General features: G+C 35.5%; 1 protein-coding gene and 1 pseudogene across 6 annotated transcripts in view; both read left to right on the top strand.

Annotated features, from left to right (window-relative positions):
- The window catches only part of DCBLD2 (discoidin, CUB and LCCL domain containing 2), a 168,889-nt gene that overhangs the window by 103,540 nt on the left and 37,672 nt on the right, over nt 1–27,677 (top strand). For all 6 annotated transcript variants that reach the window (XM_060297958.1, XM_060297955.1, XM_060297957.2 and 3 more), the window contains one exon: nt 22,173–22,310. In XM_060297958.1, coding sequence (XP_060153941.1) covers nt 22,173–22,310 — 138 coding nt within the window. The remainder of the gene's footprint in view (nt 1–22,172; nt 22,311–27,677) is intronic.
- Nucleotides 19,816–21,417, top strand: LOC115855619 (geranylgeranyl transferase type-2 subunit beta-like; annotated as a pseudogene).

The raw sequence follows: 27,677 nt of genomic DNA, 5'->3' as shown, positions 1-27,677 counted from the left end.
CACAGACCAGGTGGCTTCAACAAGAGAAATTTATTCTCGGTATCTGGAGGCTAGAGGTCCCAGAGGAGAGAGAGAGAAAGAGCCTTATTCTGTCATGTCTCTTCTTATAAGGACACTAGTCTTATCAGATTAGGACCCTACTCTTAAGACCTAATTTAACCTTAACTACCTCCATTAAAGGCCTTGACTCTAAACACAGTCACACTAGGGGTTGAGACTTCAATGTATGAATTTGGAGAAATACATTCAGTTCATAACAGGAAATATCCCTTGATTTCTGTTTTCTTGAGTGTTTTTCATTAGGAAAGAGTGTTGAATTTTATTGGAAAGCTTTTTTTAGCCTTTATGAAGATGATTATATAATTTTCTCCTTAGAATCTTTTAGTATATGTGTTATATTAATGGATTCATTAATATTGAGCCAACTTTGTATTCCTGAAATAAATATCACTTGGTTATGATGTGTCATTCTTTTAATATAGTATTGGATTCTGTTTCCTAATATTCTGTTTAGTATTTTTACATAAATATTGATAAGTGATAATTAATGCACAGTTTATTTTGCATTGTCTTTATCAGGTTTACGTATTGATGTTACATATTAAATAAAAAGTTTTCCTCCTTTTCACTTATCTGGAAAAATTTAGAGAGCATTTTAACAAGCTAGTTTTTGAAGGTTTCACTCTGTGAAACCATCTGGACCTGGTGCTTTTTTGGTAGGGTAGGTCCTTAATAGCTTTCTTTCCAGGAGAATGATCTGTTTCAATATTCTGTCTCTAAGGAGTTCAGTTTTAGTAAACTATTTGCCAGGCAAGTTACCAGTTTCACCTAGGTCTTCAAATTTATTTGTAGCAGTGTCTACAAAATAGATTCTTATGATTTTTTTCCTAATAGTTATTTCAGTGTTTTTTCACTGAATATTTCCCCCCATCATTTCTTGTTTTGTATATTTGTGCTTTCGCTCTTTTTTTTTTTTTTTACCACTTTGATTGTTAGCTAGTGGTTTGTGTATTTTGTTGATATTTTTCAAAAAATAGATTTTGATCTATTAATTATAGTTAGATCTGTTCTTTTTCTGTTTTCTGCCTTACTAATCTCTGTTTCTAGTTCCATTATTATTTCATTTTCTTCTATTATTTTCCTCATTATGCTTGCTTTTGGCTTATTTTTGTTATTTCTTCCTAGCTTTTAACCAGGAATTTAATTTATATTTATTCTTTCATTTTTATTGATAAAATTATCTAAAACTGTGGATTTTACTTTGGTCACATATTTAAGACTGATATACCACAGATTGATTTATAGTATTATAATTTTTTAGGAATTCTTTAATTGTGTTTTGTATTTCCCTTTTAACCACTAATAATTTTAATTGTTTATTATTGGATAAATAATAGATAAATAGATTTATTTCAATTGGAGGTACCCTTCTTTGTTACTGTTAATAATTTTTAGTTTTATTGCATTGTAGTTGGAAAATGTAATATTTCTACTTTATGGAACTTGTTTATATTTTATGTATAACCTAAGGTATCTTTTTTGTGAATGTCCCATGTATGCTTGAGAGGAAGGTTTATTCTGTAATATTAAGATGTAAAGTTTAATATGTACACAAAATATGTCTTATTATGCTGTTTAGGTTTTCTATATCCTTATTTTTATCCACTTGATCTCTTATTAGTGTATCTTTTTTCTTTTTTTCTTTTTTTCTTTCTGTATTTCTTTGGGTTCTTTTATAAAGATGATTGCAGTGTTATTGCATAGCTATTCATAATTATAATGCCTTCATTTTAAATCCTGACTTCTAGCATTAAAAAGTTTCTCCTTTGTCATATTTAGCTCTTTTTAGTTTGCATTCTTCTATGTCTGACATCAGTATCACATACACACTGTCCTCCTTATCTCTTATTATATTCATTTGCTTGGTATACCTGTCTTTGCTCATTCCCTTTATTTTTAGCCTTGCTGAATCATTTTGTTTTGGGTGTGTTTCTTTTTTTTTTTTTGTCATATCCCCAGTTGCTTGTTTGAGGACATTTAATTAAGTTTAGTGTTGTGTTCCAGTTTCCTTCTGTTTTACCATTGTTTGGGGGGATGAGAGGGTTTCCGTAAACTGAATTGTTGAGATTCTCATTTTTTGTTTTCTTTTTTTACTATGTTTTTTAAGGAGATAAAGACTGCCTTAGTATTTCTGTGGACAGTGCTGGTGGTTTGCAATGGTTTACTAGCTTTGTAGTTTATGGTAGGTTCATGATAGCCCTCTTCTGCTAGTGCAGTAAATTTTTCTTTTTCTCTTTTTTTTCCGGAAGAGAAGAGGCTATAGAAGGGGAGGAGTTATGTATCCTTTTTTTTTTTTAATCTTGCAAGATCCTAAATTTCCTCCTCTTGTTTTGCCCCCTGCCCCCCACCTTTACCATACAGTTTCCATTTCTGTTACTTTTAACCTACTTCTCCCACCAAAGTATTTCCTTTCCAAAATTGCCCTATTCAGGATTTCTTTGCTCTTAAGTTCCTTCTCTGAAGTCAGTGCTCTTACCTACCAGTGGATTTTTTTTTTTCAGTATTTTCTGGCTGTGCATGGGATATCTTAATTGTCTTTGTCTCCCCCAATGGGTCTTTCATTAACCTTTACCACTTTATTTTTAGACTCCATGGAATCTATTAATATGCTTTAGGGACCGGTGACCCTAGTAAAAATAAATAAATTTTGTTCTTGAAGTTTCTTACTGTTTCTTTTAAAGTTGTCTTTGTAAAAAAAAATAATTATTTTATGTCAAATTAAAGTGTGAAGTATTATTTCACTTGAAAGAAGTGTTATTACAATATGATCATCATTGTTAACAGTTTACATTTAGAGTAGTTTTCCTTGGGCAGGAATTAAAGAAGTGATATTTAATCTTAATGATTATAGGTATTTTGCCTGGTAGGTGTGAGAGCCACAGAATTTCATGTGAGGTAAAATCCTGGCCTGTGAAAACATGAACTCAGGAAGGCTAAAGGCATCTCATATCTGTTTATCATGAAAATACATTGGTTACTGTGAATTTTTTTCATTAGAAGGCTTGATGGATACTTATATTTAACATGGACTTGTCCATAATGCAGAAGCATCCTATGAGGTTGCTTGTTGCATTGCAAAGTATAGAAGCCACATACATTTTGAAAGACCTTAGTGAATCTTTGTACCCTAGAATGGTCAGTCTGGTTTGTGGCCTAGAACAGAAAAGAAATGCTAAAGCTTTGTCTCTATAAATGATGTCATTACTTCAAAATGTTTCCTCTAATGTTTTGAGGCAGGTTAATGAGGAATTGACAGCTGTCCCATTTCTCATCAGCATTCAACTGGATGAAAGTAATCTACACGATGCTGACCCTATCCAAGAATTCCTATTTGTGAGCCCTTATAGGAAATATTAAAAAGTCTTTGACATCTCCCAAGTGGTGAAAAGTTTACTTTTCCAGAAAATCTTTGAAAGAAATTTCTTGGTATGCTGTATATGTCTCACCTGTGATGTTTGGCAACACATCTGGTTTTGCTGAAGTCTATACACTGTTATGACTCATTGCTTTTTACATTAGGGTACTTGGTATGAGAAAACTCTGCCAGCTGTCCTGAAAGAAGCTGTCAACTTAATAAGAGCCAGGGCCTTGAGTCATTACCTTTTCTAGAGTTTTTATGAAGAAACAGAAGCAGAGTATGGAGCTTTCTTCTATCCAGAAGTTTGCTGGTTTTCCAGAGGAAAAGTGTTAGAGTTCTCAATTAAAGTAGAAGTTTCACAAGAGAGAAGGAAAGCCTACTAAATTTGATGGGGAAGATTGGTATTGCTTTGTGGATATTTTGGTTCTTGTGATTGCAATAAAATTTTCTATCAAGACCCTTTGGTCACCATCATGGATAGTAATAAAAACTTAGATGCTCTTTTGTCCATGACACCATTATGAAAGAGGATATTAGAGGAGGCAATTATTCTTAGAGTCAAAGAAATGCAAAATTTTTAAAGCTAAGTATATTGCCTCCCTGACTTTTAGATTAGTGAAAAACATTTAAGTTTTAATATTTTGGTATGGGTGTGATAAAATTGGTCCTTTTTTAATATTGAGGCTGTATTCGTTGGTATAACTCACTTGGGTAGCCGTATGGAAGTATATATTAAAAATCACTCCTAAGGAAATATTTCAAAAGATAGAAGAAGATGTGTTAGGAAGATGTTTTTTGCAACATTATTCACGATGTAGAAAAATTGGAAGCAAACTAAATTTCTAACAGTAAGGAAACTTACTTAAAGTTAAGGGATATCCACCATATAGCCACTTCTTGGCTGTCACTGTTTGCTATGAACATTCTGTTACCTGTCTTGGTGAACATGAGCACACATTTCTATATCGAGAAGAAGAATTGCTGGGTCCCTGGGCTTGCCTATGGTCAGCTTTATTAGATACTGCCAAATGCATCTGTGGTAGTGCCACTCCATGCCCACCACCAGTGTATGAGAGTACCAGTTATTATTCTCTGTTTTTTCTTTTTTCACCCTTCTAGTTTGTGTGTACTGATATCACATTGTAGCTTTGCCTTGAATTTACCTGATGGCTAATGATATTGTTCTCTTTTCATTTATTTATTAGCCCTTGAATATCTTCTTTTGTGAAGAATCTTGAAGTTTTTTATACATTATTTTCTATCAGATGATTATTTTCTTATTTGTAGGGGTTCTTTTATATATTCTGGTTATGGATTCTTTTTAGATATATTTATTACAAATATTCTCCCTTTATATAGCCTTCCTTTTTACTCCTTTATTGGTATCTTTTGCTAAGCAGACATTAACTTAATTTTAATGTTCACAGTAATTTTTTTTATGGTTAGTACTTTTTGTATTATCTTCTTAAATCTTTGCCCACTTGCAGGTCATGAAGATGTTCTCAAGGTTTTCTTCTAATGCTTTATTGTGTTCCCTCCTGTACATTTATATCCTCAATCCATCCAGAATTGATCTTTGTGTAGGATGTGTGAAGTAGGAGTAAAAGTGTCAAGGTACATTTTCCCACATGGACCGTATTCATTTTAAAACGTGCAAATACTGGATCTGTCATTTATTCATGAAAAAAATAACACTGAAGTAGCCACCTTCCCTGAAATCAAGATGCACAATGACTTTATGGTGTTGTAGAAAAACGTACTCTTAAAGTAGTCACCACTATCTTTTAGAAGGAGAGGCAAATCCATTCTTAGAGATATTACTGAATTCCTTTTAAAACACAGTAAATATTTGTTACTTGTCCTTTTAAATATATACCCAATAGTTGAATTGTTTAAAGGGAAATTAGATCTGTACCCTTCTATCGTTTTCCTCTGCAGGTGAATTTTTGTTGAAGCAGCCAAAGCTAATACTAAATCCAGCCAAAAACAACTTATTGTTAGTCACAGCATAAGAGGAATCATTATGAGAAGACATCCTAGTCATTCAAAATGAGAACACAAAATCACTTGAAGTCGGGCAGCTAAATTTTACAACTCAAACTCGCTCTGGCCCACCAAGCACAAGGCAGTGATCCTTGAAGCCCGACTTTTTAAAGAAACTGTACTGATGGATGTTATTTAATGATAGAATCTTTTCTAAACATTTTCTGGGGACTGCAGTGGCTTCTTCTGTACTTTAGAGGCTTCAGCTGTGTGCTTGCCCTGTCCCACTGCGCTAAGTTTTCTGAGGGCAGCACTGTGCCTATCTGGTTTCATCACTGAATCCCTAGCACATACCTAGCTCAGTGCCTGGATATTCAGTAAATTAGTTCCTTTGAGAATTCCAAGTTTTGTTTTTGAGATTAGAGGTGCTTCTGTACATGGGCCCTAAAAAGCTGTCCCCAAGTCTGTTTGTAAATTGAGTGATGTTCTCTAAGCAAGTTCCATTTCTATTAGAGTTGGACAGTTGATGGTGCTTTTGCTTTCTCAAATAATTCCCCATTCTCCACCTTATCTTTCTAATTTGCAAGTTCCTCAAATGAGCATTGTTCCATGGCACACCTCTCAATAGGTTAAATGATCTTCCACTTAGTTGAGAACATAAATCAGGTTTCTTAAGCTTTATGACAATATTAACCCCACCTCTAGTCAATCTGAAATCAGATGGATCTCTCCTCTCTTTTGAATACAGAGCATTTTATTTACCATCTTCCAGAGCTTAATTTGTTGCTGTTCATCATCTACCTAAAGTGTAGTTGGTATGGGTATTAGAAGAGGCATGATATCCTTAAGATCTCTAAGCTCTATTCAGGTGGATACATATATACTGCCAACAGAGGCCAGACAGGTAAAATAAACGAGTGAAATGGACTAGGTTATAATAACAACATTGCCACAATGATAAGTGATAACTGAGCTTCAGGATTGGGGACATTAGGGAATGGTGGCTGCTATGGCAAACTGGAGTGTGACTTTTCCCTTTCAAAAGGGACATCCATTACTTAGGTACAACCACTTGGAAAACTAGCCCGGGTTTCCTTCTTTTTTTTTCTTGTGGTGTTTCAAGAGAAGCCAGAAATTCAGAATTTATGTGGAGTTTCCAGATTTTTTAAATCTTGGCAAGTACTTCAAACATTTTTGAAATAGTTTAGGCTCAAAACTATACAGGCGAAAAGGGCAAGTAAAGTATATCTGTCTGCTAATTGAGGGCCTAAGCCATATATACACTCCAATTTGCATACTGTAGTACTTATCTCAGATTTGATCATCCAAAAGCAAGGTATTCTTACTATACACCAAAGTAAATTTCACATTGTATTAGTTTTCTGTTTTATAACATTACCACAAATTGAGCAGCTTAAAACGTCAAAATTTCTGGAGTGATGTGGCCAGGAACCAAGAAATGCCAGCATCTTCTAGAAGCTGGAAGGAGCAAGAAAGTGGATTCTCCCCTAGAACCTCCAGAAGAAATCAGCTCTGCTGATACCTTGATTTTAGCCCTGCAGATGAAGCAGATCCTGAAAGAAGAGCAATAGAAGAAACATTGGTTTGCTGTTGGTTCCATGACCCAGTGGAAGAGGAACACATGCAGTCAAAACCCCAGAGAAAAGTATGAGAGAGCATCTAAACGTTCCCAAAAGGGTGGAGAATGACTAAGAAAAGCACCAACAGATGTAACAAGATAAGGAAATGGAAGAGCTCATGGATCAATGACCAGGGATGGCTTTGGGTCAGACACTCCTTCCCCACTGATATATGGAATTCATGTAGTTCTAACCTATATGCCATCCTTGGGAAGACGAGAGGGTGAGTGGAAATTTGGATCTGAGCTACATTAAACATGAAATGACTTAGAAAATACTAAATTGATCAAGTCTCTGTATAACTGACTCATTTTTGTGTTCTACTATCAGGGACATGGGTGTTGAAAACTCAGAAAAGGCTGTAGACAAAGTTTACGTGTATTTTATGACTGATTTTTTTTGCCAAAAAATACTCTGAACAGACTAAATTCTTAGATATATTGTGAAAAAAAAAAAGTTCTATTAAAGTGGGGAAAAAAGACATTAAACTTGGAAATGTATTTTTGTTTTTATTGATTCTTTGGAAAATAACCTTTTGGAGTCTAGCACATAGAAACTGTTTGTATTTGGAGATTTAGTTATGCAAAATAAAAGCCAATCTTGAATGGAGGGGAAAAAAACAACAAAATTTCTTATCTCAGTTTCTGTAGGTCAGAAGTCTGGGCTTGGCATGACTCGATTCTCTGCTCAGGGTTTTGCCTGGCTGAAATCAAGATATCAGCTGGAGATGCGGTTCTCATCTGGGCCTGAGGCTTCTCTTCCAAGTTCACTGGTTGTTGGCAGAATTCACTTCCCTGCAGTTATAAGACTCTGGTCCGCATTTTCCTGCTGCCGATTGGCCAGGGACTGCTTTCAGTTCCTAGAGGCCGTCAGGAGTGCTAGCTCACCACCTAGATGTTTGCTTTGTTTTAGGCCAGCTGGCATGCATCTCTTGAATTTCCAGTTCTGTGACTAACCAGAGAAAACACTCGCTTTTAAAAGGCCTACCTGACTAGGTGAGGCCCACCCAAGAAAATCTCCCTCTTGCCATATTTGTAATATAGAAGTAGTTAATTTTTTTTTAAAGCCAGGGGTCAGGGGTAGCATAAAAGGATCACATACCAGAGGAAATTCTAAAAGTCAGTGCACATTGGAAAAATTTAGCTTCACTAGTTAATCAAGAAAATAGAAAATTACCAAGTTTCTTTTATCTTTAATACTACTGGGGGCAGAATAAATTGATACAGCCTTTCTGAAAAGCAGTTTTGTAGGTGTGGTTTATGTTAAATAAGAGCAAGTATATGAATTGATGAATAAAGAGAATACTGTGCTTGTGTGTGTGTATATATACACACATAAACATACACATGTGTGTTCATTTAATGATGGCTGTAACCCTATGAGATAAATAGTACTATAATTTTCATTTAACAGATGGTGAGAGCCAAGGCATTGATAGGTACCCTTCAGAGCGTTACTAGTGGTTATCTCGGTGTAATAGGATTATATAAGAATGATTTTTTTTCTCCTTATATTCAAAATTTTTATAAAGTTTATAGAATTTTTAAAAGCACTTACAAACAGGAAAAAAAGTGGTAATAAGGCTGCCTTGAAATAAACTCTCAACCTATATTGGAGGTAGTGATGTAAATCAGTGTAACTCTTTTGGAAGGCAACATGACCGTGTAATTTTTAAAAATCTGGCCTCAATAATCATTTTAAATATGGGGGAAAAAAGAAACCTGAATTTCTATGGTAAAGGAATTAGTTATATAAACAATGACTTTTCCACTTAGAATTATTACAAAGAGATTATTGGTTCTAGCTCCTGCCACATTTTCCTGGGCCCCTGAACTCTATTTCCTTTGGAGCTTTCATGGACTTCTTAGCCACTTTCTCCTCAAAGGCTTCTTCCCACTCTACTGCTGTTTAAGTTTCCTGTGGTTTGACAGCCATGCACCCAACCCCCTCCAGCATCCAGGCCTTCACATAGATGATCCACTTAATGTTTAACATCTCTTCCCATTCAGAGATACAGCCTTTCCTTCTCCCAGAAGGCAAGAGATTTCTTCTCTCCCGTAGTAGACTCTAGATAGGGCATCTCAATTCTCACAGCTCCTTCTGTTTCCAAAGGATCACACCATTCTTTCTTTCAGATTTATCACCATCTCTCCGTGCCAGTTTACCCTAGGATGTTTGTACCTTTTAGCCATTATGAATAATGCTGCCGTGAGCTATCCTGTACAAGTTTTTTTGTGGACATATGTTTGCATTTCTTTTGGGTATATGCCTAGAAGTAGAATTGTTGAGTCATATGGTAACTCTGTTTAACCATTTGAAGAACTGACAGGCTTTTTTCTGAAGTGACTGTACCATTTACCAGCAGTGTATGAGGGTTCCAATTTTTCTATATGCTTGTCAACACTTGTTGTTATCTGTCTTTTTTTATTCTAGCCATCTTAGTAGGTGTAAAGTGGTATCTCATTGTGGGTTTGATTTGCATTTCCTTAGTGGCTAATGTTTTTTTTTTTTTTGGTGTTGCACATTCTGTGCGCTTGAACAGTGACATTTGTTCATGATTGTGGTATCATACAGAGTATTTTCACTGCCCTAGAAGTCTTCTGTGCTCTGCTTATTCATCCCTCTTCCACAACCTCTGGCAACCATTGATCTTTTTATTGTCGCTGTAGTTTTGCCTTTCTTGAATGGTGTATGGTTGGAATCAAGCAATATGTAGCCTCTTCAGATTACCTTCTTTCACTAGTGTTAGTCGTTTAAAGTTCCTTCATGTCTCTTCATGGCTTGATAGCTCATTTCTTTTTAGTACTGAGTAATGTTCCATGGTCTAGATGTACCACAGTTTATCCATTCACCTACTAATGGACATCTTGGTTGCTTCCAAGTTCAGACAATTATGAATAAAGCTGCTATAAACATCCATGTGCAGTTTTCTGTGTGGACATAAATTTTCAACTCCTTTGGGTAAATACCCAGGAGTGTGATTGTTGGATTGGATGGTTAGACTGTTTAGTTTTGTTAGAAATCCACAAACTGTCTTCCAAAGTGGATGTACCGTTTTGCTTTCCCATAAGCAGTGAATGAGAGTTCTTGTTGCTCCACATTTTCACCAGCATTTGGTGTTGTCAGTGTTCTGGATTTTGACCATTCTAATAGGTGTACAGTGATATCTCAATTGTGTTTTTAATTTGTATTTCCCTGATGATAGATAATGTAGAGCATCTTTTCATATGCCTATTTGCTATCTGTATATCTTCTTTGGCCCATTTTTAAATTAGGTTGTTTTCTTATTGTGGAGTTTTAAGTGTTCTTTATATATTTTGGATAGGAGTTCTCTATCAGATGTGTCCTTTACCAGATACGTCTTTTGCAAATATTTTCTTCCAGTCTCCGGCCTGTCTTCTCAATCTCTAGACATTGCCTTTTGCAGAGCCAAAGTTTTTAATTTTAATGAAATCCAGCTTACCAAATATTTCTATCATGGATCCTGCATTTTCTGTTGTATCTAAAAAGTCATAACCATACCCAAGATTATCCAGATTTTCTCCTAGGTCATCTTCTAGGAGTCTGGTAGTTTTGCATTTTACCTTTAGGTCTGTGATCCATTTTGAATTGATTTCTGTGAAGAGTATAAGGTCTGTGTCTAGATTCTTTTTTTTTTTTTTTTGCATGTGGATGTCCAGTTGTTCCAGCACAATTTATTGAAAAGACTATCTTTGCTCTGTTGTATTGCCTTTGCTCCTTTATCAGTTGACTGTATTTATGTGGATCTTCTGGGCTCTCTATTCTTTTCCATTGATCTGTTTGTCTATTCTTTGACTGGTAGCACACTGTCTTGATTACTGTAGCTTTATAGTAAGTCTTGAAGACAAGTGGTGTCAGTTCTCCAACTTTGTTGTTCTCCTTAAATATTGCGTTTTCCATTCTGGCTCTTTTGTCTTTATATATACTTTAGAATCTGTTTGTAGATATCCAGTAACTTGCTGGGATATTTTTCCAGATTTATTGAGAAATAATTGATATGTATCACTGTAAGTTTAAGGCATACAGCCTGATGGTTTGATTTGCACACATTGTGAAATGACGACCACAATAGGTTCAGCTAACATCCATCTTCTCATGTGTGTGTGTTTATATATGTGTGTGTATATATATATATATATATAATAAAAAAGAAGAAAAGAAAAAAAATTCTCCTTGTGATGAGAACTCTTAGGATTTACTCTCTTAGCACCTTTCCTATATATCATGCAGCAATGTTAACTATAGCCATCATGTTGTGCATTACATCCATAGTACTTAATTTATCTCATCACTGGAAGTTTGTACCTTTTGACTACCTTCTTCAAATTTCCCTTCCCCCCACCCTCCACCTCAGGTAACCACAAGTCTGATCTCTTTTTCTATGCGTTTGTTTTTGTTTTCGATTCCACATATAGGTGAGATCATATAGCATTTGTCTTTCTCCGTCTGACTTATTTCACTAAGCATAATGCCGTCAAGGTCCATCAGTGTTGTTGCACATGGTAGGATTTCCTCATCTTTTATGGCTGGGTAATACTCTTTTGTGTGTATATGTACCACAACTTCTTTATTCATTCATCCATCTTTGGGCACTTAGTTTGTTTCCATGTCTTAGCTATTGTTAATAATGCTGCTGTGAACATGGCAGTGCAGATACCTTTTTAAGTTAGTGTTTTTGTTTCCTTTGGATATATTCCCAGAAGTGGAATTGCTGGATCATATGGTAGTTCTGTTTTTAATTCTTGGAGGATCCTCCATACTGTTTTCCATAGTGGCACTACCAGTTTACAGTCCCACCAACAGTGCACAAGGATTCTCTTTTCTCCACATCCACACCAGCATTTGTTATCTCTTGTCTTTTTGATGATTGCCATTCTAACAGGTGTGAGGTGATATCTTTTTGTAGTTTTCATTTGCATTTCCCTAATAACTAGTTATGTTGAGCATCTTCTCATGTACTTTTTGGCCTTTCACATATCTTCTTTGGAAAAGTCTATTCAGGTCCTTTGCCCATTTTTTTTATTGCCTTTTTTTTTTTTTTTTGGCTGCACAGGGCGGCATGCGGGATTTTAGTTCCCTGACCAGGGATTGAACCCACGCCCCCTGCAGTGGAAGCATGGAGTCTTAACCAGTGGACCACCAGGGAAGTCCCCTTTGCCCATTTTTTAATTGAGGTTTTTTTTTTGTTTTACTATTGAGTTGTGTGAGTTCTTCATATATTTTGGATATTAACCCCTTATCAGATACATGGTTTGCAGATATTTTTCCCATTCCATAGGTTGTCTTTTCACTTTGTTGATGGTTTCTTTCGCTCTAGGGAAGCTTTTTAGTTTGATATAGTCCCACTTGTTTATTTTTTATTTTGCTGCTTGTGCTTTAAGTGTCATGTCCAAAAGATCATTTCCAAGACCCATGTCAAGGAACTTCTTATTTTTTTTAATTTTTGGCTGTCTTCGTTGCTGCGCACAGGCTTTCTCTAGTTGCGGCGAGTGGGGGCTACTCTTCATTGCAGTGTGCAGGCTTCTCATTGCAGTGGCTTGTCTTGTTGCGGAGCACCGGGCTCTAGGCGCATGGGCTTCGGTAGTTGTGGCTCACGGGCTTTAGAGCTCAGGCTTAGTAGTTGTGGTGCAAGGGATTAGTTGCTCTGCGGCATGTGGGATCTTCATGGACCAGGGTTCGAACCTGTGTCCCCTGCATTGGCAGGTGGATTCTTAAGCACTGCACCACCAGGGAAGCCCCTCAAGGAACTTTTTATGCCTTTGTTTTTTCTTCTAGAAGTTTCATGGTTTCAGGTCTCACATTTAAGTCTTTAAAAAATATTTATTTATTTGGCTGTGCCAGGTCTTAGTTGTGGCACACGGGATCTTCATTGCTGCATGCGGGATCTTCATTGTGTCATGCGAGATCTTTAGTTGTGGCATGCGGGATCTAGTTCCCTGATCAGGGATGGAACCCGAGCCCCCTGCATTGGGAGCACGGAGTCTTAACTGCTGGACCATCAGGGAAGTCCCTCACATTTAAGTCTTTAGTCCACTTTGAGTTAATTTTTGTGAGTGGTATAAGATAAGAATTCAGTTTCATTCTTTTACAGATGAATATCTAATCATCCCAACTTGCTGGCACTTTTATTCAGATTGAACCTATAAATTAAGTTGGGAAGAACCGACATCTGGACAACATTTAGCCTTCCTGTCCATTAACATGGAACATCTCTCCATTTATTTAGTTCTTTGATTTTGTTCTTCAGAGTTTAGTAATTTTCCTCATGTAGATCTTATACATATTTTGTTAGATTTATACCTAAGTATTCCATTTTGGGGGGTGCTAATGTAAATGGTATTGTGTTTTTAATTTTAAATTCCACTTGTTCGTTGTCGATATATAGGAAAGCAAATGATTTTTGTATATTAACCTTGCTGTAATCACTTATTAATTAAAGGAGTTTTTGTTATTTCTTCTAGATTATCTACACAGATGATTGTGTCATCTATGAACAAAGAGAGTTTTATTTCTTCCTTCCCAATCTGTATGATCTTTTTTCCTCTTTTCTTGTCCTATTATGTTAGCTAGTACTTCCAGTATAATATTAAACAGGAGTGGTGAAAAGGGACATTTTTTGCCTTGCTCTTGATATTGGGAAAACTTTTAATTTCTTACTATTAAGTGTGATGTTAGCTGTAGGTTTTTTTGGGGAATGTTCTTTATCAAGTTGAGGAAGTTCTCCTCTATTCCTAGTTTTTTTAATCATGAATGGATGTTGGATTTTGTTGAATGCTTTTTCTGCATCTATTGATTTGATCATGTGGTTTTTCTTTTTTAGCCTCTTGATGTGATGAATTGCATTGATTTTCAAATGTTGAACCAGGCATGCAAGATTTTCAAATCTTGCATGCCTGGGATAAATCACACTTGATCGTGGTGTGTAATTCTTCTGTACATTGTTGAATTGTATTTGTTAATATTTTGTTGAGTATTTTTACATCTATTTTTATGAGAGGTATTGGTCTGTAGTTTTCTTGTAATGTCTTTGGTTTTGGTTTTGGTTTTAGGGTAATGCTGGCCTCATAGAATGAGTTAGGAAATATTTCCACTGCTTCTGTCCTCTGAAAAGAGATTGTAGAGATTTAGTGTGATGTCTTTCTTAAATGTTTGGTGGAATTCACCAGTGAACCCATATGTGCCTGGTGTTCTCTCTTTTGAAAGACTATTAATTATTGATTCAATTTCTTAAATAGATATAGGCCTATTCAGATTGCTTACTTCTTGTATGAGTTTCGCAAGTTGTGTGTTTCAAGGACCTGTACATTTCGTCTAGGTTATCAAATTTGTGGACATAGAGTTGTTAATAGTATTCTTTTATTATCCTTTTTAATATTATGATGTCCCCACTTTCATTTCTCATAGTGATTTGTGTCCTCTTTTTCTTAGTTAGAGGCTTACTGACTTTCTTTTCAAAGAGGCAGCTTTTAGTTTCATTAATTTCTCCATTGTTTTCCTGTTTTCATGTTGATCGATTTCTGTTCTAATTCTTTTCTTCTGCTCACTTTGGATTTAATTTGCTTTTTTTTTCTAGTTTCCTAAGGGCTAATGATTTTTCAAACATTTTTATTTGCCCAGAACATGGATTCTTTTAGACTATAAACCAGTGTGTCATGGGTTTTATGGTGATTAATATTTGATTAGCTTTTATAATTATATTTTTCTATATCCATATACTGTTTTTTGAAATTCTTCTCTTATTTATCCATGAGAAACTTCTAACAAATTTGGCTGGCTTTGAGAGCCATCAGCAGAACCTATAATTGTTGGCAGTTAAATGCTTCTTGTTGATTCAGGAGTACCTTTGAATAACCAATTGGGGAAAGCAGTTAGAGAATTAACGGGTATATTGGCCCAGATTAAGGATAAATTTTCTTCTTTCTTTCCCAGAGTATTTTGCCAAGTGCTTGTATTACTTGTATAATGGGTAAAACCTGTGATCAAAGGCAAGCCAAGTGAGGAGAGATACCATCATCCTGGCTGGGAATAAGAGGTGAAAATAGGTGTTTATCTGGTATATATTGATCTCACTTAAGCAAGGAGAGCTATTGTGCTTTTCTTTTCTTCTTGTTATTTTTTTAAATTGGGATTCTTTAGGACTGCCTTTTGAGTTTCACAGAAAAAGAGGGGTTTTAAAAAAATGTTCTGTTTCTACCACAGATTGAAGTTATACACATTTCAGATGACAAGAGAACTCTAAATAAATAAACAAACAAGAGGTAAAACTGCAATGCTAATAGAAAATACTTTTATGATTATGTCTATATTATAAAAGGGTTTTTTTGTTTCACTTCAAGAATATATTTTTGTCAATTATTTATTTTCATAGAGCACTTTCACTTTTAAATCTAATAACTTGGAATTTCCTAGTATTCGTATACATGATATAATTTTTATAAAGTAAGGATACTTCTGTGTGTCATGATCATATTCTTTATGATCATTTAAATATGACCTTTTTTGTTTGTATCTAAAAGTATCTGAAAAGTCAGTATTTGTACTGAGCACCTTTATGAGCCTTGTAATAAAATCCTTAAATGGCAAAGAACAGCTAGTGCTGGTAAGCCCAGCTGAACCTATTGTTCATTTTTACAAGAGTTAACTGGTTTATGTAAAGATTCTAGCTGATACAATTTTTCTTCCTTTTACCTATTCCCATTGGGCCTCAAGATTTAATGTGATGGGCCCTGGCTCTGCACACATTTGGTTTTGCTAACAAATTATACAATGTCTAATATTTTTAGTATTTGAGATAATATTTGGAATAACATGAAGTACATATTATATTGCTCTGTTTTAATATTAGGTCATTATTTTTTAATATTTAGTATTCAAAAATAATACAGTATTTAATATTTGTCCTATTTACCAGACTGTTTCTAAGTTATTTAGTATTAAACAATCTAAAGACTTAATCATCTTTTCTTCTTGTATATTCAGATAATAACTGTTATAAGGTTCTTTGTTGTTTTACTTGAAAGTTAAAAACATTGATAGCTATATTTAAATTGCATTCCACATTTAGCAATAGAAGGCTTTTTTTTTTTTTTGCACAGTAGGTGTTTTTAAAGAAAGAATGAGCAAGGACTTCCCTGGTGGTACAGTGGCTAAGACTCCACGCTACCAATGCGTGGGACCCGGGTTCAATCCCTGGTAGGAAACTAGATCCCACATGCCGCAACTAGGAGTTTGCATGCTGCAAATAAAGATCCGGCACTCGGCAACAAAGAGCCGGAGTGCTGCAACTGAGACCCGGCACAGCTGAATAAATAAATATTTAAAAAATAAAAAAAATAAAGGATGAGCAAGACATATATTTTATATTGAACACCATAGCAAACACCTAAGACGTGTGTGTGTGTACACGCGTGCGTGTATGCACACCTTGATGTTTGGTATTCAGTTTTTTCAGCTGTCAGAAGGGGCATGGCATAGATCTCTGAAGTTCTTGTTCTGCTGTGTCTGATTCTGTGACCTATTTTTTCTTTGTGCAAAACACCTCACAATAAAAATTGTTTTAATGTTTGCATTTCTTTTGAAAGCTTTATCGAGATACAATTTATATACCATAAATTTCACCTATTTTAAATGTATAGTTTGATGAGTTTTAGTAAATTTATAGAGCTGGGTGAACATCACTAAAATGCAGGTTTAGAAATTTCTATCACACCAAAAAGTTCCCTTGTGCCCATTTAGAGTCAGTTCCCACTTCACCTCTGGTCCCAAGCAGCCACTGATCCTATGTTTTATCTTTTTTTTTGCCTTTTCTAGAAATATCATAAATGGCTTCTTCTATTTAGCATGTTTTTGAGGTTCATCATTTTTGTTTTGGGCAAATAGAAGATAACTAGAAGTGGAATTGTTGGGTTGTATGAAATGTATGATACGTGTATTTTATGTTTAACATGTTAAGAAACTGCCAAATTGTTTTTCAAAAATGGCTGTGCCCTTTATGATTCCATCATCAGTGTATGAAGGTTTCAGTTTCTCCACATTCTTACCAATATTTGGTTTTGTCAGTCTTTTTGATTATAGCTAATCTAGTGGGTATGTAGTGGTATCTCCTCATTAGTTTTAATAATGCATTTCTTTAATGACTAATACTGTTGAGCACCTTTTCATGTGCTTATTTGCCTTGAGTGTGTCTTCTTTGTTAAAGTGTCTGTTTAAATCTTTTGCCCATTTAAAAAAATTGGATTGATTGAGTTACAGGAGTTTTTTACACATTTCAGATGTGAGGTCTTTATCAGATTAATGTTTTGCAAATATTTTTTCTTAGCCTGTTGTTTTTTTCATTTTCTTAATGGTGTCTTTTAAAGAGCAAACATTTAAAATTTTGATAAAATCCTAATTATTAATATTTTTCTTCAATGGATTATGCTTTTGGTTTTGAATCTAAGAAATCCTTGCCTAACCCAAAGTCACAAAGTTTTCTTTTATGTCTTCTTGTAAGAGTTTTATAAGGTTAGCTCTTAGAGTTAAATCTGTGATCCATTTTGACTTAATTTTTGTGTATATCGTGAAGTTCTAAGTTGTTTTTTCATATTGATATCCAGCTGGCTTAGTACATTTGTTGAAACGACTGTTCTTTCCCTGTTGACACTTTTGTCAGAAATCAGTTGATAGTTGTAAGTAGGTTCATTTCTGGACTCTGTTCTGCTCCATTCAGATTAATGTAGATATTTGCCCTTACAATGATGCCACACTCTTCTTGATTACTGTAGTTTTATATAGTAAGTTTAAAAGCAGGTAATGTAAGTCTCTCTACTGTCTTCTTTACTAAAATTATTTTGGCTATTCTATGTCCTTTGCATTTCCATATACATTTTAGGTTCAACTTGTTAATTTCTAAAAAAAAAAAAAAAAAACCTGCTAAGATTTTGATATGGATTGCATTGAATCAGTAAATCAATTTGGGGAGAGCTGACATCTTAACAATATTGAATCTTCTAGTCCATGAACTTGGTATATCTCCTGATTTATTTAGTTCTTTAATTTTTTTCAGCAGTGTTTTGCATATTTTAATGTACAGGTTTTGAATTTCTTTTTTTTAAATGTATCTAAATAGTTAATCTTTTTGTTGCTATTATAAATTAAGCTTTAAAAATTTCATTTCAGATTGTCACTAGTTTATGGAAATAAAATTGATTTTTTAAAATTGAAGTATAGTTGATTTACAATATTATGTTAGTTTCCAGGTGTACAGCATAGTGATTCACAGGTTTTTTTTTTGCAAATTATATTCCATTATAGACTGTTACAAGATTTTGAGTATAATTCCGTGTGCTACACAGTAAATCTTTGTTGCTTATCTACTTTATATGCAGTAGTAGTTTGTATTTGTTAATCCCATACTCCTAATTTTTCCCTCCCCACCTCTCTCTCCCCTTTGGTAACCATAAGTTTGTTTACTGTGTCTGTGAGTCTGTTTCTGTTTTATAATGAATTCATTTGTATTATTTTTTAGATTCCCCATATAAGTGATATCATGTATTTGTCTTTCTGACTTCAGTTAGTATGATATTCTCTAGGTTGCTGCAGGTGGCAATATGTCATTCTTTTTTGGCTGAGTAATATTCCATTATGTGTGTGTGTGTGTGTGTATATACACACACACACACACACACACACACATACATACATACCACGTCTCTTTTTTTGTCTTTTTTTCTTTCTTTCTTTCTTTTTTTTTTTTTCCGGCTGTGTCGGGTCTTTGTTGCAGCGTGTGGGCTTCTCTCTCTAGTGGCCTGTGGGTTTTCTGTCTCTAGTTGTGGTGTGTGGGCTCCAGGGCACGTGGACTCCAGAGTGCTTGGGCTCCAGAGTGCCTGGGCTCTGTAGTTTGCAGCACTCAGGCTCAATCGTTGAGGCACGCGGGCTTAGTTGCCCCGTGGCATTTGGGACCTTAGTTCCCCGACCAGGGATGGAACCCGCGTCCCCTGCATTGGAAGGTGGATGCTTTACCACTGGACCACGAGCGAAGTCCCATACCACATCTTCTTTATCCATTCATTTGTTGACAGATGCTTAGGTTGCTTCTGTGTCTTGGCTATTGTAAATAGTGCTGCTATATTATGAACATTGGCGGGGGGAGGGGGGTGCATGTATCTTTTCAAATTACAGTTTGCATCTTTTCTGGATATGTTACCAGGAGTGAGATTGCTGAATCATATGGTAGCTCTATTTTACAGTTTTCCATAGTGGCTGCACCAATTTACATTCCCACCAGCAGTGTAGGAGGGTTCCCTTTTCTTCACACCCTCTCCAGCATTTATTATTTGTAATTTTTTGATGATATCATTCTGACAGGTGTGAGGTGATACCTCATTGTAGTTTTGATTTGCATTTCTCTAGTAATTAGTAGTATTGAGCATCTTTTCGTGTGCCTGTTGGCCATCTGTATGTCTTCTTTGGAGAAATGTCTATTTAGGTCTTCTGCCCATTTTGATTAGGTTATTGTTTACAATTGACTTGTATATCGACCTTGTGACCTTATCTCCCTTACCAGTTCTGATGGGGGGGTTTGGTTGATTATTTAGCATTTTCTACTCACATGAAAATGTATAGTCCTTGAAAATGATATCTATGGAAGTTCACATTACTCTAATTCAAGTGATGTTGTTCAACTTAAAACATTTTTAGAACTTTTTATTCAGAATTTGTTAAAGTTACCAGGCACATAAGAAAAACCCATTTTTGCTTTTTTCGGTCTCAGACATGGGCACACCGCAGAAGGATGTGATTATCAAGTCAGATGCACCCGACACCCTATTAGTGGAGAAGCATGCAGATTATATAGCATCCTATGGCTCAAAGATGATTACGAATACTGTGTGTCTGAATATTTGAGAATGAGTGGCATCTATTGGGGTCTGACTGTAATGGATCTCATGGGACGGCTACATCGCATGAATAGAGAAGAAATTCTGACATTTATTAAGTCTTGTCAACATGAGTGTGGTGGAATGAGTGCTAGTATTGGACATGATCCTCATCTTTTGTACACTCTTAGTGCTGTCCAGATTCTTTCTATGATAGTATTAATGTTATTGATGTAAATAAAGTTGTGGAATATGTTCAGAGTCTACAGAAAGAAGATGGTTCTTTCGCTGGAGATATTTGGGGTCCCACTAAGCAGCTGGTCTAACTGGAGTTAATCGTCTGCTGGAAGTTCCAGCATGCACTGTGCTAGTTATATCAGCATACAGGAGTACCGGAACAGAGGGGGCCAGTCTAAAAGATAAGGGCTGAATGCAGTGCAGGCAAGAGAGTCCAGCTGCTTCATGGGATGTGAAAATCTACTTTTATATAATAGGGAGAAATCAACACAAGATTCTCTTTGTGCGGTGGCAACTTTGGCTCTATTGGGGAAGCTGGATGCTATTAATGTGGAAAAGGCAATCGAATTTGTTTTATCATGTATGAACTTTGATGGTGGATTTGGTTGCAGGCCAGGTTCTGAATCCCATGCTGGGCAGGATTCCTGGCTATTACTAGTCAGTTGCATCGAGTAAATTCTGATTTACTTGGTTGGTGGCTTTGTGAACGACAGCTTCCATCAGGTGGACTCAATGGAAGGCCAGAGAAGTTACCAGATGTATGCTATTCTTGGTGGGTGTTGGCTTCCCTAAAGATAATTGGAAGGCTTCATTGGATTGACAGAGAGAAACTGCGCAGTTTCATTTTAGCGTGTCAAGATGAAGAAACGGGAGGATTTGCGGACAGGCCAGGAGATATGGTAGATCCTTTTCACACTCTATTTGGAATTGCTGGATTGTAACTTTTGGGAGGAGAACAGATTAAACCTGTTAGCCCTGTTTTTTGCATGCCTGAAGAAATACTTCGGAGAGTGAATGTTCAGCCTGAACTAGTGAGTTAAGATTAGATCCCTGGATGCAAAAGTTGCTTAGTGTAGTTTTACTGTTTTAACATTTCAGTATTTGAAGTGCTTAACAAACTTAATGGCTGCCATGTTAATATTTTGTACATGAATTGTGTTGATTTTAATAAATTATATAATTATACATATTGTAAATTAGAGATGTATATTGTATCTTCAGCTTTCCATTTCCTTCTGGAATGCTGTTATTCTGAGCGTAATATTTTGTTTATGCTTCAATGTATTTATCTTGTTTGTCTCCATAACAGCAAACTGAGTTGAACTCTAGCTGATGAAGTCTTGTGTTCTGATTTTCCCATGTACTCCCTTGATATGTTATATATAACTATAGTTAATATAAATTGGTCTTTGTCAATGAGAATGTTAACTGATAAAGAATTGATGAACCCCATAGGAATTAAAAGATGAAAAAAAATAAATGGCTGAAATTTGGGAATAAAAAAAAGAAAAAGAAAAACCCATTTTTATTAGTTATTGGTGGATATCTTGCTCTAATTTTTTTTTCTGCCCTTTTGTCTTAATAAACTTAGATCTGTACTGAGGGAGGATATGTTATTTTTTACATGTCTGTTAGACGTTAAAGGATAAAAGTTTGTAGGCAGTTAGATACATGCATCTGAAGTTCAAGGAAAAGGCTATGTAGAGGTATAAATGTGAATTGTCATATCATAGTTAAAGCTGTAGGACTAGATATGATCACCTAAAGGGGTTGACAGAAGTCCAACAATTCTTGGAAGAAAACTTGAGAAGGTCTGTAAAAGGTTTAAGGGGTGCCCAGAGCTCAAGAATCTGTTCCCCCTTGGGGAACATGTTAAGAATACTACTGCTTGACTGTCAATTCACTTATGAGCCACCTGCCTGCATGAAATGCTTTAAGTTAATTTTTTAAATTCCTTGTCACAGTTTTAAAGAGTATAAATATATTTCACAGGAAACTGAGTCATTATAAGGTCAGTGATGCCTGTAGACACTGTTTTTCCTTTTGAATCATTTGAACAGTTATTACTTGGAATTTTTTTTCTCTCCAGAGTAATGTGAGTTTTTCATCATTAAACATTCTAGTCATTTTAGATTAATGCCCAGTTTGGTATATTATTATGATTCTTTTACCTACATTGTAAATATTATTGACTTCATGAATCACACCAAATATCTGCTTTTCTTTGATTCCTAGGCAAATACTGTGGTCTGGGGTTGCAAATGAACCATTCAATTGAATCAAAAAGCAATGAAATTACAGTGCTGTTCATGAGTGGAATTCATGTTTCTGGACGAGGATTTTTGGCTTCATACTCGGTTATAGATAAGCAAGGTAATTTTCACTTTATATCATGATTCCCACATTTTACAGTTTCTGAAAACAAAAATGCAGTGTTTTCTTTGAGTACCTGTTATCTGAGTTTGGAATACAGTAGGAAGACTGAACAGTTAATACCACATACATAAATCTGACAAAATTAGATCGGTTTCAGAATTTTAAAAATTAAGTATATTAACTTTATATAAAGTCTTTTTATATACTTACCTTTCCTTAGTAGAAGAAATATTAAGTTTTCCACCTTTATAAGATTGGAACACAAATGATAATAACTTTAAAATATCTATCAGTGGGGCTTCCCTGGTTGCACAGTGGTTGAGAGTCTGCCGGCTGAGGCAGGGGACATGGGTTCGTGCCCCGGTCCGGGAAGATCCCACATGCCGCGGAGCGGCTGGGCCAATGAGCCATGGCTGCTGGGCCTGCACGTCCGGAGCCTGTACTCCACGGCGGGAGAGGCCGCGGCAGGAGAGGCCACGGCGGTGAGAGGCCCACGTACCGCAAAAAAAAAAAAAAAAAAAATCAGTTACTGAAATGTATCAATTTAAAGCTTTATTATCCACAGTTTTCCACTTCATCTTACTGTGTTAAAAACCATATTACCATTCTTTTCAAAGAAGAGACTTGCATAGCACAAGGAGTAACTTGGGGAGTGCTCTCTGAGACACTACAAGATAAACAGATATTTTCTAGATTGTTAATATTTAGAATCTGAAGGGGGGAATTAAAAGCAAGGCTATTAAGTGAAATAGATACACACTATCTGTCTCATTAAAGTTTCATTAAGAGTGTGAGAGAGGAGAGCTGTTCTGTGTGAAAAAAGGTCTACTTTCCCTTAATTTCTAAGCTATGGAACAATGTTTGAAGACTAATAAAATCCCTCAGAGTGAAAAAGAAAACTCATTTGAATGGAATAATGGAAAGAAAAGAACTGGAAATGTTATGCTAAATGAACAATTAATATATTTGACAGAACGAGGAAAACTAAGGCAGTGTGGTGTTGTAGAAGGGGCACTAGGTAGCCCTGGAATCAAAGCCTGCCATTGCCGTGTACTAAGCAAGTGACCTCTGACCAGTCATTTCACCTCTGTCAGTTTCATCTGTAAATGGGTTAGTTGTGAAGACTAAATCTAATAATACATGTTTAGTGTCTGTAGGCACATAACATAGTAGGCAGAAGACAAATGTTAGTTTCCCCCCTTTGACTACTGTACACACACACATCTCACTTTCCCCACTCCTACCCCGCCCGCCACCATCAGAAGAGTAAGGTAGAAAACACAGAGTGAAATGATAGCTTTCCATCCTTTCGGTTTTACTTTATGAAAGTCTTGGGTTGATGGGTGAGAGGATAGAAGATAATTACTTTGCTTCTTATTCTTCTTAAGTTTCTTGGTTGCAGTATCAGGTTAAATTACTTATTTTGTGTTTTCATATTTTCCCCTTTCTCTGTTTGTTATTTATTGAGTTAAAGGTTTCTGGAAAATAAGTATCTCCTCTTTACAAAAAAAAGTTTCTTACATTGGATATTTAAATTATGGAGCTTTTGATCCACGGAAACCTAAATGCCCTTATTAGAGTTTCTTAAGAATTGACAGTCATCTCAGATACCACAGTCAGTATATTGTAGACTTATATACATCTATGCCAGATTTAAAATGGCTATGTCACTATTTTAGATGACTCTTAGCTTCCAAAGATTTTTTCGAAATATCCACCTTAATCAGGAACTTCTTTATAGTAACACTTTACAAAGTCATAATCATCTTGGGAAATCCTCATCTCACAGCTTGCTCCTGAATTTTTTCTTAATGTTTTTGTGCGTTCTTACCCATCCATCAAGCATTTGTTTCATTTGAAGTGAATTGGCTAAGTTCAAGAGAACACTGGTTGAATTTCATATTACTTCTTCTTGGGTGGCCTTTCAGACATAATTTCTTGTAATGGCTCATTCATTTGAAGGCTGGTGCACTTTGGTTGAGAGTCTGTTTGTTTCCATCCAGGAAACTTAGCTGCCACACTGAATTCCATGAATATTTTCAAGGAACATCACTACATGTCCCCAGCTTGATAACCTAGTTAACGGTTTAGAGTATTTGGGAATGAAAAAGTTGTGAAAAATCTTGCTTCACTGGCTTCGTCATTTGTTAAACTGTCACAAAGACTTGTTAACGTTATAGTGTGATGTGTGGTTGATACAGCCATGATTTTGTGTAAGATAGACTAATTTTCATTACTTCTTACAAGAGCCCATTGCAAAATTATATTCCCTTCAGTGCCTTATTTCCTGCAATAGGCCTGGCACCGGGAAAACAGCAGTAAATGAGACAGACGCAATCACACCTTCACAGGGCTTACAGTACAGGGTTGGAAAAAGGCATTAAACACATGGTTACTTAATTGCAGTTATAATAAGTATGATGAAGGAAACATTCAAATAATGGGAGGCCGGAAGGGTGCAGGGAGTAGAAGATTGGTGAAGAGCAAAGCTCTCCTGAAGAAACCACTTCTGAGCCCAGAACCAAAGGATTACTTGGAGGTTCCAGACATACAGGGAAGAACATTGTAGGGAAGAGAGCAGCAGGTGCAAAGGCCTTAGGGTGGGAAGGAGCTTTGGAGGAACTGGAAAAATAACCAGCACAGCTGGGGTGAAATCAATGAGTGGTAAGTCACATTATTCAGGGCCTTGCAGAAAATGTAAGGGTTGGAGTTTTATCCCCAAAAAAGTGCATGGAAGCTGTTAGAGCAGAGTAGCGATGTGACTGGATTTATGTTTTTGTTTTTACGATTCCCTGATCTGTGAAGAATGGGCCCAAGAGAGAGAGGAAGAATTGTAGGGAGGCCAGGTAAGAGGCTATTTAGAGGGGACTGGATCAGAGATGACCAAATTAAGAGATCTTGCTATAAAAGTAGCTCCAGAATTAGGCCAGATTCTAATTTAATTCTTTTTAAAGACTTTTGAACCAGACATATCTTCTACAGGGAAACATTTCAAAGGATTAATATTCATTCTACCTGAGTTTATGTTGAAGTAAGAGGCTTCAGACACAAAGAAGCCTCTTGGATGAGGTGCTGAGCTGCTACAGTGCCTCGGTGATGTCTGGGGCACTGTACCTGGTGTGCTCTTCACTTTAGGGTCTAGTTTTTATAACTTTTATGGTTTTATTCCTCTCTGTTATTTTTAATGATCTTTGAGCAGTAGTTTCCAGTCTTTTACATTGACAATTACCACTTTTAATTTTCACCTGTAAACCTCATTTTTTGAAAGATTTTATCCACCAGTGAAAGGAAGTTTTCCTGTTTCTATTGGGTAGCAAAGAAAGACAGATAAAAATATTAATCAACACTTCAGTAATAATTAGAGGATTAGTAATTTACTCTGAGTTGGTATAATTCCATCAGATTCGAACTAGACTTTCTGAAATTGAAATTTTCATCTGAAAATGAAGATGTACATGGATCATAGACATATCCTGGGCAACATATTAGCAACCACTAGAAGTTCTGTAGAGAGAAACTCCTTAGTTACTGCTGGTCTTACTGAGAGAGGCAAAGCCAGCCACTCACAGGTCCAGACTCAGTAACTCAGATCTTTTAATCCAGAATAATAAATGATACCGACATTTTCATTCTAAAATGTAAATGTAAAAAACAGCATTTACCACTGGACTTGAAAAATAAAATAAACTTTATAGGTGATTTGCTCTAAATTCCTGGTTTTCAATCTGTCCAACATTAACCACTTTCTAAGAAAAGCTCAACATTTCTAGGATGACTCTGGGCAATAATTTTTTAGGTAATTTTAGTTACGGAACAACGAGCTCAGAAGGCATGTCTGCATTTGCATTGATAGCTTCAGGTCTTTTAAGGCAGCCTCTGTTTGTTATGTGCCATCAATTTGGGGCGGGGTGTGTATCTGTGTGTCTGTACACATATATATGTATATGACCAGCTGAAAAGTGATAGTCTGATATTCCTTTTTTAGAACATGAACATCACTTAAAAAGTAATGTTAAACCTCATTACTTCAAATTTTACCAATCCAGAAGTTTGTATTGGTCACTCTAAAGTTTGCCTTTATTTTTTTAGGAAAAAACAGGAGCTGGTTTAAAATTACATGTGAAATAAAATGATCCAATGTAGATGTATTAACATGCTGCCTAATTGGAACTCATAAACACTTGTTTATTCATTGCCTCCTGACAATGTGCTTAGGACTTGGGGACAGCTGAGCCTGACAAATATTCCCATTTGACAGGGTTATTATTGCTATATGCTGGGTTATTTTTAGACTTAACACCGATAGTATAAAAGGTTTTAATTGCTACATTCTTTAACCACATTTTTTTGCAAATATTTTCCATTTCTTCCATCTTCCATCGGATTATATTAACTTGTAAATGAAACATAGGGGCAGAATAGAGAACTCCTTTCTAATAGAGTCCAGATTTCTGTAACTGGTTGTTTTTTTCCTGCATGGGATGTTTTTGGTTTTGAAAATAGAGCATGAATTCCTTAGATTGTTTGCTACCTTAATTGTACAGTAATTTTATAGGATCCTTTCTGTTTTGAGTGCTACACTTAGCTATGTTTCTATTTTTAGTTTTTCTGTTGTGTTCCTAATTTTTGTTGTTGTGTCTGGCAAACGTTTTAAAACTTTTAAACTATTTAGTAAGATTTTATTAATGAAGTCTCAGTTTACATGCATATTTTTAGATTTGTCCTTATTTATACACAAATGAATATGTATAGTGTTTGTGTGTATACATGCAGAAAAATATCTGTATTTTGATGTCAACTTATACAACAAAGGTGCTGATGAATAAAGTGTTACCAATTTTGCAGAGAAATTTATAAACAAAATTAATTTGTTAAGGTGGTATAACCCAAAGAGGCAATTCACCTTTATGAGATAGAGTTTATTTCAGACTGACAGATAACCTCAAGAGCACCTTAATGATTTTAAGTGTCTTCTATGTGTTTTGGTTTTTTTTTTTTTTAGTAAGTTAGCAATTCTTTTAAGGGGCTAGGTATGTGTTTGTGCTATCTTGTGCTATCCGGGGGACAAATTCATTCACTGCTACTCTTACTAAGATATTATTAGTGTCCTCGATACTAGGTTACAAAAGAATTTTAATGTGTCTTACAATCTTTAATATTTTTAATGTCTCTTATATTTTAATATGTCTTATGTTATTTCAATATGTCTTATAATGTCTTTAATATGTCTTATATTCATTTTTTAGTGTATAGAAATTTAGGTGTGGAGAGGGTTTGATCTATCCATATGTAGCTTGTAGCCTATTTGACTTATTGCTTAGGCAACTGAGCCATGCCTGCATCATCTGTGGAAAAAAAAAATTG

Source organism: Globicephala melas, chromosome 4 (genome assembly GCF_963455315.2).
Source record: "Globicephala melas chromosome 4, mGloMel1.2, whole genome shotgun sequence".
Lineage (NCBI taxonomy): Eukaryota > Metazoa > Chordata > Mammalia > Artiodactyla > Delphinidae > Globicephala > Globicephala melas.
Note: the sequence above shows the minus strand (reverse complement) of the source record. Positions and strands in the feature narration are given on the sequence as shown.